This window comes from Australozyma saopauloensis, chromosome 3 (assembly GCF_035610405.1).
Source record: "Australozyma saopauloensis chromosome 3, complete sequence".
Classification (NCBI taxonomy): Eukaryota; Fungi; Ascomycota; class Pichiomycetes; order Serinales; family Metschnikowiaceae; genus Australozyma; species Australozyma saopauloensis.
In genome coordinates, this window is record NC_086133.1 from 167091 (window position 1) to 180266 (window position 13176).

Consider the following 13176-nt stretch of genomic DNA (forward strand, 5'->3'; position numbering starts at 1 on the left):
GATATTCTTGCCTGTATACAATATCCTGATACGATTGATAGGTACTCACTCAAAAGATCATAGATCCAATCGATTCATGAACGCTATTCACAAGATAAATGCCATCAATGAGAAGGAGTTAGAGCTAGATATATCAGATAAAGCGTCATGGCACGCGGATTACAAAGATACTGCTTACATATACATTGGAAATCTTCATCTCGACCTAAAGGAAGATGATATACTTAAAATCTTCTCTCAATATGGCAATCCATCGCACATCAATCTTGTCAAAGACAAAGACACTGGTAAGCCTCGAGGGTTTTGTTACTTGAAGTATGAGGATCAGCGCTCTTGTGTCTTAGCTGTTGACAATTTCAATGGAGTCAAGATTTATGAGAGACCTCTTCGAGTTGACCACACATACTTTAGACTTATGGAAGGACAGAGCGAAGATGACTTTAAAGTTGAATATCCTGAAATTGAAGCAAAGAAGGGGTCTAAAAAGAAGGCCAAATTGTTGGAATATCGTCCTCAAAAAGAAGAGCTGGAGCAACCACTCATAGAAGATGCACCAATTAGCACCAAAGAGCTAAAAGAAGCTGCTGGTATCGATGATGATGATTTCGAGGATCCAATGGCAGGGATGCTCAAATCGGTGGAAGCTCCTAAGAAAAGGCGGAAGACTCACCATAGCCGAAGTTCGAGACACAAATCAAAGGACTGATCATTTGGTTTGAGATTGGTAATACTCATAAAATTTCTTCTTTTCTGCAACTCCTAGGTCAACCATATTCACTCCATTATCTTGGTATGCAAGCTTAGATGCCTTCAACGACCCTTGTGGGTTTGGTGTGATTTTGACTTTGACATAAGGGCGCGAAGAAAGCGTAAAGAGCTGAGCCATGTACTGGATAGGGCCAACAACAGGAATCGGAACGGGGATAGTATTAGGGTACCAGAGCAATAGCATGGTTTGGTAGGAGAAACCCTTCAACGCGAAAATGGGTTCCAAAACGGAGCTGAAGGACAAGAGAGCTCTGTTATTAGAAGAAGTGCCTTCCGCGAACACAACCACCAACTTATTGGCAAGTGTTTTTTCATTTTGAGAGGTCAACTTTGTCCCACAGACTTGACCTATGGGTTGGAAACATAACCAGGCAGCCTGCCACGCACTGAGAACATACAACGCACTGTCAATAGGGACGATAACCTTTACAGCACTCAAGCTGGATACTTTGGATGACAAGTAGATGACAAAAACATCCAAAGGCGTGCTAAAATTCGAGACTACCACCGTGTTCTTGTCTGGAAGAGATCTGAGAATCTCGGCCTTGTTCAGCTTCCGCAAACCTTCTACCAGAACATCAGTCGAGATACGAAAAATCCAGATGTAAATTGCCTTTACAGCTGGTTTGGGAGCTAACAGTGTGAACCAATACAAGATTATAAAGAATGGAAATTTCACTAGGATTAACAACGGGTCGACCAAATATTTTGTGACCGGAGTTTTAGGGGCAGAGAGGGGAATAAAGGGGGCAATCCCGGTGCCTTTATCTCTCCAATTGGAAAACTTCTCCATCCTGCTGAATTGTAGATTATGTTTCTCAATTGAGGAAAAGGCATTGAAGCATGGGAGGCGATCACGTGAGAAGAAAACAATAAAAATACAAAGCAGAAAGAGTTTTTCAAACTCAGTCCAATACAAAGTAAACAAATATCAATAGATTACAGAACACTATATTGACCACATACTAATATACACTGCGGGCCAAAGCCCACGATAAAGAAACCGAGAAATCAATTCCCAGCCGCTTACAACTCCTGAGAAGCCTTGGTGGTGGCCTTCTTGGCTGGCAACAAGGATTGGTGAATGTTTGGCAAAACACCACCTTGAGCAATGGTGACGTGACCCAACAACTTGTTCAACTCCTCATCGTTTCTGATGGCCAATTGCAAGTGTCTTGGGATAATTCTGGACTTCTTGTTGTCTCTGGCAGCGTTACCGGCCAACTCCAAGATCTCAGCAGCCAAGTACTCCAAAACGGAGGTCAAGTAGACTGGAGCACCGGAACCGACTCTTTGGGCGTAGTTACCCTTTCTCAACAATCTGTGGACTCTTCCGACTGGGAAGGTCAAACCGGCCTTGGCCGATCTAGAAGTGGATGCCTTCTCAGTAGAACCTGCTTTACCTTTGCCTCCGGACATTGTGATGATTGATTTATTCGGGTGTTTGAATTTGTAGTTGGAGTATTACTTGGGCTGGCGCACCCTTGCCTTTAAATAATGCCATCAGCGAGATCCTCCCTGTGTACAGGACCCTCTGTTTTACGGGGTGCGGGAGTGTCGCGGTGGCTCCAAGCAGAGGAGCGTGACGGTGCCAACTGCCAGGACTTAAGTTACGCGCGCCGGAGGACGTGCTCTGATATACCCGATTTTGTGGGTAAGTGTGGGACCGGATCGCGGAGCTGATAACAAAACATCAGGGATAGCAGGGGACATCGATAATTCTGAATTGGTTTGCTGGAGTTTTGGACTGATTGCGATGATGGGAATGGTTAATTACTATGACATTTTTGTTTTATGTGGTATGGCGGGGGGTGACGTGGAAGTCCATCCCTCACCCTGAGTATATATCACTCATACACTGAGTAGTAGTACAGTCATAGAAGTAGGAACGAACACGATCATAAACATGAATAATGTAAATCTAAAAACGAATTCACTACAATTGAAATTGAGTCTATTGAAAATCATTGTCTACGCCAAATTTCTGTGTGTTCCATGCGTCTCACTCTCCTGTGGCTGCAAAATGCTGATGTGAAACACCATGCACTGCTTCGCGCTAATACACACGGATAGAACACGGGTTGTACATGACATTTGCAATTGTAGTCGCCAATGCGAGCTCCTTGTGTAGATAATAATCTGTTTGAATTCAATTTTAGCCCAATTGAATGGAAATTTACTTTTGTTTTCGTCAACCGCTCCCGTCTAATCTCTATTGGTACCTATCTCCATACTATGTTTGACCTGTTGCTAATATAGAAACATAGATTACCTGGCTTTCGCTACAAACTCCTAACGGTCACATTGAAAGAAACCTTCCCCAATCGGGAAATTCTAACGTCCATGCCGTAATATTCACTACTCCAGAAAATCAATCAAGAAAAAGTAAACAAACACCTCGCTCACTCCCCCTAACATTTGCTCTCCCTGAGTACATGCTCACATTTACACAAGCATCTGCGAAAATGGTCCCGCGTCTCCAACCCGCGCACCGAGCGGTGCATGCAGTCCGCGACTCTCCCACCAACCCTCTACCCACCGCGAATGTGTTCTGCAGGACAAGTCTGGAGAATCGAGGTATATAACAAGGGCAATCCGCATCCATTCCATATTTCCCCCAACTACAACTTAGTCTAGTAAAGTTCTAATCTAATACAAAATGGCCCCAAAAGCAGAGAAGAAACCCGCCTCCAAGGCTCCAGCTGAGAAGAAGCCAGCTGCCAAGAAGACCGCCTCTTCCAGCGACTCCAAGAAGAAGTCTAAGACCAGAAAGGAGACCTACTCCTCTTACATTTACAAGGTCTTGAAGCAAACCCACCCTGACACCGGTATTTCCCAAAAGGCCATGTCTATCATGAACTCTTTCGTCAACGACATTTTCGAGAGAATTGCCACCGAGGCCTCCAAGTTGGCTGCTTACAACAAGAAGTCCACCATCTCCGCCAGAGAGATCCAGACCGCCGTCAGATTGATCTTGCCAGGTGAGTTGGCTAAGCACGCTGTTTCTGAGGGTACCAGAGCTGTCACCAAGTACTCCTCTGCTGCTAACTAAGCTTGACCGGAATATGTGGGAGCGCTTTGCCTTCGGTACTGTGTGCTGTGGCTTGTATTTCTCCTAGCATTATTGCCGCTTGCTTGTATCTTCTGGTGTTCGGTGTAATGTAATTTGTATATTAGTAATGGAAATTATTTGAAGATCTTTCTGTATGTTCATAGCTTTATTTGAAATGTATTCAAACAAACCTTTCTTCTTCTCTTGCTTCACATTAATGGTTGTGAAGAACGTGTGCTTTTCTTACATTGTCTGTAAATAAAATAGTAACTGTATTAAGTGTGAGATGAATGTATGCTGTAGATGATTAATGATGCTTGTACTGCTCTTTGGCCACCGAAATTTGGTTACCAACTAGTAGTATCAACCAACCGCACCAAACATTGAATAGATGATGGAGCCAGTACGTGTGTCTTACTCCGTAAATGAGACTGTAAGCGATGGTGTACCCTAGTATTGCCATCGTGACCTTGTTGAGAATAGAGTCTGGTTGTTGGCGGGGCTCAACGGCTGAGTATTTGCCAAATGGGCTCGTTTCGGTATAAAAACTGAGCAATTCTACTAGGATGAGGATTGGCGCGACCGCCAAAAAGTTGTGGTGCGACGAAAACGGTGTTGTCCATCTCAATGCCATATTGTGGATAAATACGACAAGGACGGGAACATTGATGGGCAAGACCCAGAGCATGATTAAAAGCATGCTGATGTTAAAGTGCCACAGAGATATTGGCGAGCGATTCCAGAGAACTTTTAAACAATTGATTGCCTGTATCAAAAAACTGATCATGTATGTGAACTGGTAAGGCAAGTAAAACAGAACCATTACTAGAACAACTACTGTCATGACAAACTTTCTCTTGGCGCCTTTATGCCCGCTGGGAGATATCGTTTTTGAGGCCGGACGCTTACGTCTCGAAAGGACCATCAGCCAATTAGCTATTGTTATGAGAATGTAAGCCAAAACGACAACAGCGTAGTATAGAACAAAATTAATTCCAATGGCCATGATGTAGAAAAGTGGGCCAGCAAAAAACAAAGGTGTTTCTTCGAGTCCAAGGAAAAATGAGTTGAGTGTAAAATCATCGTTGAGACTCAAGTTGATTTCATTGGGGTCTTGAAGAACAACTGGATCAATGAGATCTAATAGGACCTGGATGGCTTTTATCTTCACCAAGGGTGTTAAAGCAGACAAGACGATGAGAGCAAATATGAGAGTTTTGGGTTGCGCGAGCTGTGCCAATCCGTGAATGAAACCAAGGAACCTGCCACACTTGTTAAATTGTACAATTTGGATCAACATAGAAGCCACAGCCACTGCGAAACAGAATGAGACAACGGCAATTCTATAGCGCAAGACAAGTAATTTCAAACTATTATACCAATCAATTGACAACATGACCTCAACGGCAGGAACTTTATCCTCAGACCAGCCACCTTCAGGATCCGACCAGATCTCAAGATTAAGTCCATGGGACAGCTTTCCATGGATGAATGGAGTGAAGGGCGCGATACCATGCATAGAGATCAGAAGGACACAATTTTCTTTGATGTTAACAATCCACTTGGTTTCGTAAGGGTCTTCTTTCCATTGACGAATGAAAGGTGCGAAAAGTTTTCCGCTTTGCTGCTTGATTCTAACCTTATAAGCGAGGATGCTAGACCATGCTCCTGGTATATTGACGTTGAGTGCGAGTGGCCTGGATGATAACATGGAAATTTCCGCTCCATTTCTGATGAGCGAAAACATGTTTCCTCGTAATTGAGTAGTAGACATTTTGGTATTGCTTGTCTGGACTATTAAAAATCCTGACTTGGGGCCGATTGTACCTGGATCCTCTAGAGATTGATACTCTGCTGGAATTTTCCCATTGAGCTTCTCCCTTTGATCCACTACAAGAAGTTTGTCGAACTCACCCAAGTCTTTGCCTTGGTACTGAAGCGCTTGGAAAGGGCGTTTGTCCCCGCCAAGTGACGAGTCCGCGGCAGAATTAATGTCCTTTGTTGACCTTGGAATGGTTCTTAAATCAGCGTGAACGTCCAAACACGTGAGTTGCATGAACTCGTTCGTCTTTGAAGTCGTAAAATCCACTAGTTTGGAGCTCTCGGTTCCCCTTCTGCAGAGATATACGCCCATGTACTTGGCCAGATCAAGTGGAATATCAGGGTTGAGCAATTTGTCATTCAAAATCAGAACACTGGAGTTTTCATTAATTGGAAGTAAAAAAAAGGATTCACCATGGCCCATGAGCTCGCTTGACCTCCATAGAAATTCAGGCCCGTTATACACAACTGTGTCTTTCACATCAATTTTTAGATTGACCAAATTAGATACTGATGCTTCCTGTTTGGGACTGATGCTCTCGAAGCCGGTGAGGAGATTGTCCGAGAAAATCTTCATTCGCTTCTGAAGCGGGTAGGTTCTTTGAGAAGAGCGCGAGTCGATTACTTCCATTAATGCTTTCAGAACTCTTCTGCGAAGTTGATGGCACCACACAATGGCTAAATGGTCCATGGCAGTCCAGACTTCGGGGATACCAGTCGTGTAGACTGTGAATCCGTTTTCTGGGGGAACTAGGAAACCAAGTGCAGTGTAGTCTGCTGGAAGAACTGAATCAAGGGCACCTCCAGTAATGGAGATGAGCGAGACATTCCTGAGTCTTTCTTGAGCCTTAAAATCCAGAGTATTGGTGTTGAAACCAGCAACCCAAAAGCGATCCGCAGCCAGGTATACCTTTAGAATGTCTCCATCAAAAGTCAAAGGCGATGCAGAATGGGGAGATGCCAATGTCACGATCGTATTTATCGAATCGGGCACGTAGCTGTCTAGTGTGAGCATGACTCTGGCCACAATACCACCCATAGAATGGGCTAAAATGACTACCGACGTTGGAGCGTTTGGCCTATCGGCATATAGCTGTAATATAAATTTCACTGCTTGGTTCAAGTATTCCGATTGGTCGAGTAGCGTTCGTCCATGGAAAGCAGTGAAGTCTTCATTGAAGTCAGCAGTGAAAAAGTCGTAGTTGGCCCTATAAGGATTATTTAGCTCCGAGGCTTCCTCTCCAAAATACAAATTGGCACACTCGGCCGCAATGGAGCGGACCTGACGGTATGAGCCAGCATTCCCAGGGATAAACAATGCCGGAACACCAGTGAGCTGCGTGAAGCCCTGGCCATCTTCTGGAACCGGATCTTTTCCTTGTTCTCTGTACAAATATAAGGAGTATTTCAGAGCATACTCAGTGTGTGTTTCATCAAATGATTTGATCCGGGCGTACGATGGATACATGTAAGTCCCTCGACATCCACCCGAATCGACTGCTTGGAGCGGGCCCCAGGCATAGAGGTGAGCAGTCACACCTAGAATTGCCAAGCCGATAGCTGCAAGAATGTATAGGTGTTTCTGTAAGTACTGGTGTTCCATTGTTGAGGAGTAGAACTATTAGCAAAACAGGTTTACCATTACTTGAAGAGGGTAGGAATGCGCAGCTTTTAAAGCAGGCGATGCAGAATGATATGTGAGTGGGCTGAAGGAGATAAGTGCCGACAGAAGCGGCAATTCTCTGGGGGCTTGGTTATATATTATTAGGGTCTCTACTGCTTTGAGACAGAATGCCGTCTCTGCAGGACTAAGTCTTAGTTGTGAGGTCGGCTTAGATTCGTCGAGGCTGTAAACGTAATTTTCAGTGGAGAGAAGAATTAACTTTATGTTCAGTTTACTGAATTGTTTGATTTATAAATTTTGTCAATGAATGTTGGCCCTTGACAGGTCCCCTATCATTGAATGTCATCAGATAGTTGAAGTATCTGAGACATCCAGCCAAGGATTAGGGATGGGCCAAGTGCTTATGTAATCGGCTATAATGACGGATGTGCAAGCCGATTGGGCTTGGTCACCCCCAGGATCTGTTCTCTGTAATTTTTGGCGCGGCGCAGTAGAAGCTCTTAAACTGATGACAGCCACATGTAGCTACATCTTTTATCAGGTAATTAGTTTGTTTTTGACAATCAAGGGTGATTCGGATTCAAATGACCAGAGCGGCATGAGCTCTGGCACGAGAAATTCCAAGCTTACTAATAGGAAACAAGATATCTAAGCCTTGTTCCATGAACTACAGTTGCGCTTAAATAGTGCGCTTCCTGGGTATCGCATCCGAATCTATGTTCCCGAGCAAACGGTGCAGACCCGAGTTTGATGGGAAGAGGGCTTCAAATATCCAGGAACCAATTACCTTCAATTATTTTCCAGACGCTAGTTTACCTCATTGTGAGCAATTTTGAATTCCCAAAAGTTTTTTTTCTAATCCATCCGTCAGTACACAATATTTTCCACGACATGCACGCGTCTAACGCTTCTCATACATACACAGTCTTCATCTCAACATTTACTCGCTGGTATCATGAGTGGAAAGATCACAGTTTCATCTGAAATTCCTCTGATAATAGCAAATGTCGTCCCGTTTCTGATCAACCACAACGGAGAGGCTAACACTCAGACCTACTTCACTCCAATGAAAAAAGAGTTGCCCACGGGAATGACAGAGGCTCAGTTTCGTGGCTTGAAGCTATTGGGAAACGATTGTGCGCTCGGAGAGAAGACTGGCTACGTCTGCAGTGTATCTGAGTTTCTCGTTCCTGACCCTTCAGGCTCTGGCGAGCCTGTGACTTGTAAACAGTTTGTGGCTACCCACAGAATTGACAAACTAATAGCATACGGCCATGAAGCGCCTCCACCTCTGCAAAGTAAGTACAAAATGATACAGGAGCTTGACTTGATTTCTGACGCGGTGCACAGCTAGTTGTTTCAATTCGTATCCTACATGAAAACAATTACAGATGTACTAAAGGTTCATACGAGATTTGGTGTTTCCAGTCCTAGTGCTGTGGTAAAATGGCTCAAGAGCAGGATGAGATATTGGCCATTTCCTTGACTATCTTCTGGTAGGATTATCAAAGGTCTTCGGTATTGGTAGCACGGGTGAAAGTACAAAAGTTGTTTCTGAGACTGACAAATTGCTGCCGGCTCCTCGTCGGGTCCATGCTCTAGAATCTCGGGCTTCTCGTTGATTTGAGGCATAAATCTGAACAATTTCTGGAATCTTCTGTACCCAACAATATTTGAGGATACGCTTAGTCCGAAAACAAAAGCCATTATGAGCGCTTGTGTCTTCATGGTATGATCTCCGTTGTCGTTCCTCAGAGAAAGAAATATACCCACTAGGCAAAATTCAAAGCAGTATACACCAGCGTATAGCTGGAACAAGGCCCTGGGGTATAATCTTCCATTTGTCTCCGACTTGTTGTCCTTACTAAACATGTACGTGAGGGCATATTTGTAGTAGAGAGAAAAGAAAATCAAAAGGACAATCATAAATAGGGAGGCTAGCGGTGCAATGGTGCTATAGATAATTCCAATAGCCGCGTACACTGAGAATGAAGCATACACTGCTCCCCATTTAATTACCGTAAGTTGTTTGGTTCTCTCTGTTCGTTGGCGGGGTGTCTTGTCGAACCAATTGGTGATGAACACCCATCGAATCATGGATCTGAACTTTAGAAAGTCGCTTCCACATAACGCGAACGCTTTCACCGATAAGTATTTGAAGAAGAATATCGAGCTCATTGGGATGTTTGCAGCTAGTAGGATGGGCAAAGACGTAGGTTTCTCCACAAAACTCAAGAACATTGATACAAGACTGCTCAGCACCGAAACAACGAGAAACTGTTGAACAAACATGAATATGAAATACCATACCTGGAGGTCAAGTTCAATCTCTGCACCTGTCCAATGACCCTTCATCACAAGGAGAAACCGGAATATTGTTAATTGCATATCTGTCAAGAAACTGAGAATTAAAGTTGGAACAATGCTCGAGAACACTGACTCTACAATGACAGGAAGTTTTCTCAAGAACCCCATAAATGGCAACAATTGTGTCAAAAACGGAATCTGCGAAACAAGAGTAATCAATGAAACTGGGACCACATACAAACATGTCAATATGATGATCAATGCGTTCATCAAATGCCTGATCATGAGTGCTATCACTCCACTAGTCCGCATGAGATTCGGCCAGACGACATCCTCTTTCTGAACCTCAATAAGGCTTTCATCCATTTGCCCAAATTTAGGAGACAAGAGAGACTGGTAGGCCAAGTATGCAGATTCCGGAGTTTTAAAAACGAGAAACGCTTTGTCCAATTTCTCAAAATCACCCGATGCTAACTCAGTGATTCTTTGCTGTAGGACAATGGAAGAGGTCTCAAGTGTTTGCATCGACCAAGCAACTAGACTTACTTGCTTCTGCATAGCAAAAGCTCTTATTATTCCAGGAAATTTAATGTAGATGACTCGTCTTGATAATGCTTTCACTCCAATTCTGACTATAAGAGGTGGGTAAAACTTTTGCATCAAAAGAAGGTCAAGGGAATTGTTCTCATCATTTCGAAATCGTACCATAGCTTTCTTGTTTTTCATAATCGAAAGAAGATACCTTTCTAGCACACGGATCGCCTCATTGGCAACTAAATGATGCATTGTGTAGTCATGATAGTCGTCAAGAAGCCAGATGTGCTCGATTCCATTAGGGAATTGGTCGAATAACTCTGCTAATGCAGCAGAGCCTCTCTTATCTGGCGGAATATTGCCTAGCAAGACTACTCTTGATGAAATTTTTTTCCTATGCCTCCAAGAGTTCATGTACTCTTGTCGCATGGCTGCAATGTATTGAAATTCCTTCCATACAAGGATTTCGAATACAGCTATAGTCACTAATGAGCAAACGAAATGAAAATTCAAATAGGATGCTTTGCTTTTGGAGACATTGGAGATGCTGAATTTGTCTAGGCCACTTGCGCTAAACGTTGAGTTGCTTGAAGTCAAGTTTATTGGTATAAGTATAGCCAAGTTCATCGATCCTGTAATACAAAAGAAAATGAGCAAGAAATGGATAAACCTGAGAAAAAAATAAGCATCCAATCCCAGCTCCAAGTAGTCTCTGTCTCGGCGGCGCCAAATTGCAAAAATCCAGCCACAAAACCCATTATCATTTGACTTCTCATCTTCGTCACCAATGTTATTGTCTAAGATTGTCCTTGGTTGATAAAATCGCTTGAGAATTCTTCTCAAATAACAGAAAATGCATAGCTGAATAACACATAGAACCATTGAAGTCATGAGGTGGTGAACCAAGACTCCAATATCTGCTCCCTGAACAGCATGAGCGGCTCCGGTTTGGGTGTTTTTTAAGAAATTCTCAACTTTTCTAGGATCAATAAAATAAGATATCAAGGAATTGTTGGCTAGATTGGTTTTTGTATTGGCTGCATAGGCAAGACTCAGCATTAAAGTATTTCTTGGGTTTGTGTCAGTAGTATGTACGATCTCTATTTACGGAATGCGACCTCTTTGGGGAGCTCAAAAGACACACAGAACATGGGTTTCGTAGGTGCCACTCTCCTCACTAAGTGGAAATCAAATTCTTCAAATGGCTTATGAAAATCAATTGTTTTGATGATCTTTGCATGAACACGTCTATGCAATTCCTCCATTGATGGCTCAGGCTCGTCTGGACTAAACTTCTCGAAGCAATGTACATTAATGATCGGGAGAATAAAATCGGGATCCTCTGAAGCTACCTTCTCTACCTCTGGGTCTCTAGTATAGAGACCAATGAATTCGTCTAGGAATGTTAATGCCGAATCGGGAAGATTCATAGCGTAGTGAGAGAGGAATTTGGGAACAGAGACCCTCTTTGTTTCTGTGACTTTCTCTGTTGTAGTCTCTTTGGATTCTGGATCGACTTTTCTCCTCTTGATTGTTTTCTGCTTCTCGATTACTTTGACGTTGTTATACCAGTCCAACAACAAAGTGGGCGACTTCTTGATAAACTCTCTTCCGTCAAGATTGAACTCCTTCACAAAATCGCCCACATGATTGCCCGCGACATTCTGAACTAAATATTTATAAGATTCAGGGTTTAAATCGTTTGCGAGAACCAATACATCTTTTTTACCAGCTGGTACTGCGAATGGACCCACACCCGCGAAAACATCGCCAACGGCTTGTCCTGGCTGAAATGTTTTGATTAAGCGCTCGTGTTCAGTACTCAATCTTGAATTCCAGTAAACTTTGCTGAAGTCAAAGACAAATTTGCACCCACTTTCACTCTGTTGGACAACTAGATCGTTCTTTCCGGCCAAGATGTCCATTGCAAAGGTCCTGAATTTGGTGTCAATGGTGTCTAATTTGTCAACCACCGTCTCAACCTTAGGATTCTTATCTAAAATCACTTGACCGATCAATTTACCGTATGGCTTAAACTCTTTTCTAAGGTTCAAGTGGGCAACATGGCCTGCTTGAGCGAATCCAGATGGGTATTCTTGCAAATGCTCCTCAGGAAGCACTGCTTGTAAAATGTCGTCAGATTTCCAGAAGTTGTAGTCTAAATCTAGAATGTATGGTTTGACCTCAATATTGTACTCTTTGATTTTCTCCAATGCTGCCGCGGACAATTTCTGGTTGTACGTTTCCAAATCATCTATGTCATCACGTAGTAAAACTCCCTTTGTACCGTTGGAATTAATAATATGCTTGATTCCACTGACCTGCAAAATTTCGCCCTTGCACACCTTGACAAAGTCACCCAAGTACTTGGGATCAGGAAAAGTTGCAACTAGAAGAGGAACTTTCTTTTGGAAAAAAGCCCGATCCAATACGGTCATGGATCTATCTATTGGCGGACTGAACTTTGTACCGGCACCCATTCTTGTTCTCTTTCTTGATTTGTTCACGAAATTTCTTATCTGCTGTAATCTAGATATACAGAAGAATGGTTTCATGCACTGTGCATCAAAGTATTCGTGAACCCATGAATGTGGAGTATGTTTGAAAGTTGAACCAGATCAAATTGTAAAGAAATTCCAAGAGGAATTTGGAAACGGCTACAACATTATTTTTTTGCATGATCGGGATAAGATTCATTGAGTTCAATTCTTCTTGTATCTGGTGTAATTCTAGGAAGTAGAGCACAGATCAATAGATAGATCAGAAAAGTGGGTAGAATTGATTTTCGGCATTGAATAACATCAATGGTATGTTTTTCTTGATCTTTCTTTTTAGCCTTTACGTATATTTATGACTTGAGTTTACAATTCTACACATTTTATAGTCCATTGATGCACTTCAATAAAACTGGAAAACAATACTAAAAATCAGATTATTGACGAACTAGCATCAAATTAGCAAATCCTATGAAATACACATGAAATTTCATATATATAAACTTTTTTTCTCGAATTCATGATCAATGCTCGATCAATGGATGGGAAGGTGTTTTGACTATCATTTAGCAGTA

At 42.8% G+C, this 13176-nt stretch overlaps 7 protein-coding genes across 7 annotated transcripts; 2 read left to right on the top strand and 5 right to left on the bottom strand.

Annotated features, from left to right (window-relative positions):
- Positions 1-76: 76 nt before the first annotated feature.
- Positions 77-706, top strand: PUMCH_002254 (uncharacterized protein; the record flags this gene model as incomplete). Its single annotated transcript, XM_063021268.1, has 1 exon — positions 77-706. The coding sequence occupies one exon, from the start codon at positions 77-79 to the stop codon at positions 704-706; it is 630 nt and encodes a 209-aa protein (XP_062877338.1).
- PUMCH_002255 (uncharacterized protein) lies at positions 707-1561 on the bottom strand (the record flags this gene model as incomplete). The annotated part of the gene is made up of 1 exon (XM_063021269.1): positions 707-1561. One exon carries the CDS (start codon positions 1559-1561, stop codon positions 707-709), a length of 855 nt encoding a protein of 284 aa, XP_062877339.1.
- A 233-nt stretch (positions 1562-1794) lies between these two features.
- Positions 1795-2187, bottom strand: PUMCH_002256 (uncharacterized protein; the record flags this gene model as incomplete). The annotated part of the gene is made up of 1 exon (XM_063021270.1): positions 1795-2187. One exon carries the CDS (start codon positions 2185-2187, stop codon positions 1795-1797), a length of 393 nt encoding a protein of 130 aa, XP_062877340.1.
- A 1240-nt stretch (positions 2188-3427) lies between these two features.
- Positions 3428-3820, top strand: PUMCH_002257 (uncharacterized protein; the record flags this gene model as incomplete). Its single annotated transcript, XM_063021271.1, has 1 exon — positions 3428-3820. One exon carries the CDS (start codon positions 3428-3430, stop codon positions 3818-3820), a length of 393 nt encoding a protein of 130 aa, XP_062877341.1.
- A 307-nt stretch (positions 3821-4127) lies between these two features.
- On the bottom strand, positions 4128-7244 carry PUMCH_002258 (uncharacterized protein; the record flags this gene model as incomplete). Its single annotated transcript, XM_063021272.1, has 1 exon — positions 4128-7244. The coding sequence occupies one exon, from the start codon at positions 7242-7244 to the stop codon at positions 4128-4130; it is 3117 nt and encodes a 1038-aa protein (XP_062877342.1).
- Positions 7245-8669: 1425 nt separating this feature from the next.
- PUMCH_002259 (uncharacterized protein) lies at positions 8670-11165 on the bottom strand (the record flags this gene model as incomplete). Its single annotated transcript, XM_063021273.1, has 1 exon — positions 8670-11165. The coding sequence occupies one exon, from the start codon at positions 11163-11165 to the stop codon at positions 8670-8672; it is 2496 nt and encodes an 831-aa protein (XP_062877343.1).
- A 41-nt stretch (positions 11166-11206) lies between these two features.
- PUMCH_002260 (uncharacterized protein) lies at positions 11207-12661 on the bottom strand (the record flags this gene model as incomplete). Its single annotated transcript, XM_063021274.1, has 1 exon — positions 11207-12661. One exon carries the CDS (start codon positions 12659-12661, stop codon positions 11207-11209), a length of 1455 nt encoding a protein of 484 aa, XP_062877344.1.
- Between the last annotated feature and the right edge of the window lie 515 nt (positions 12662-13176).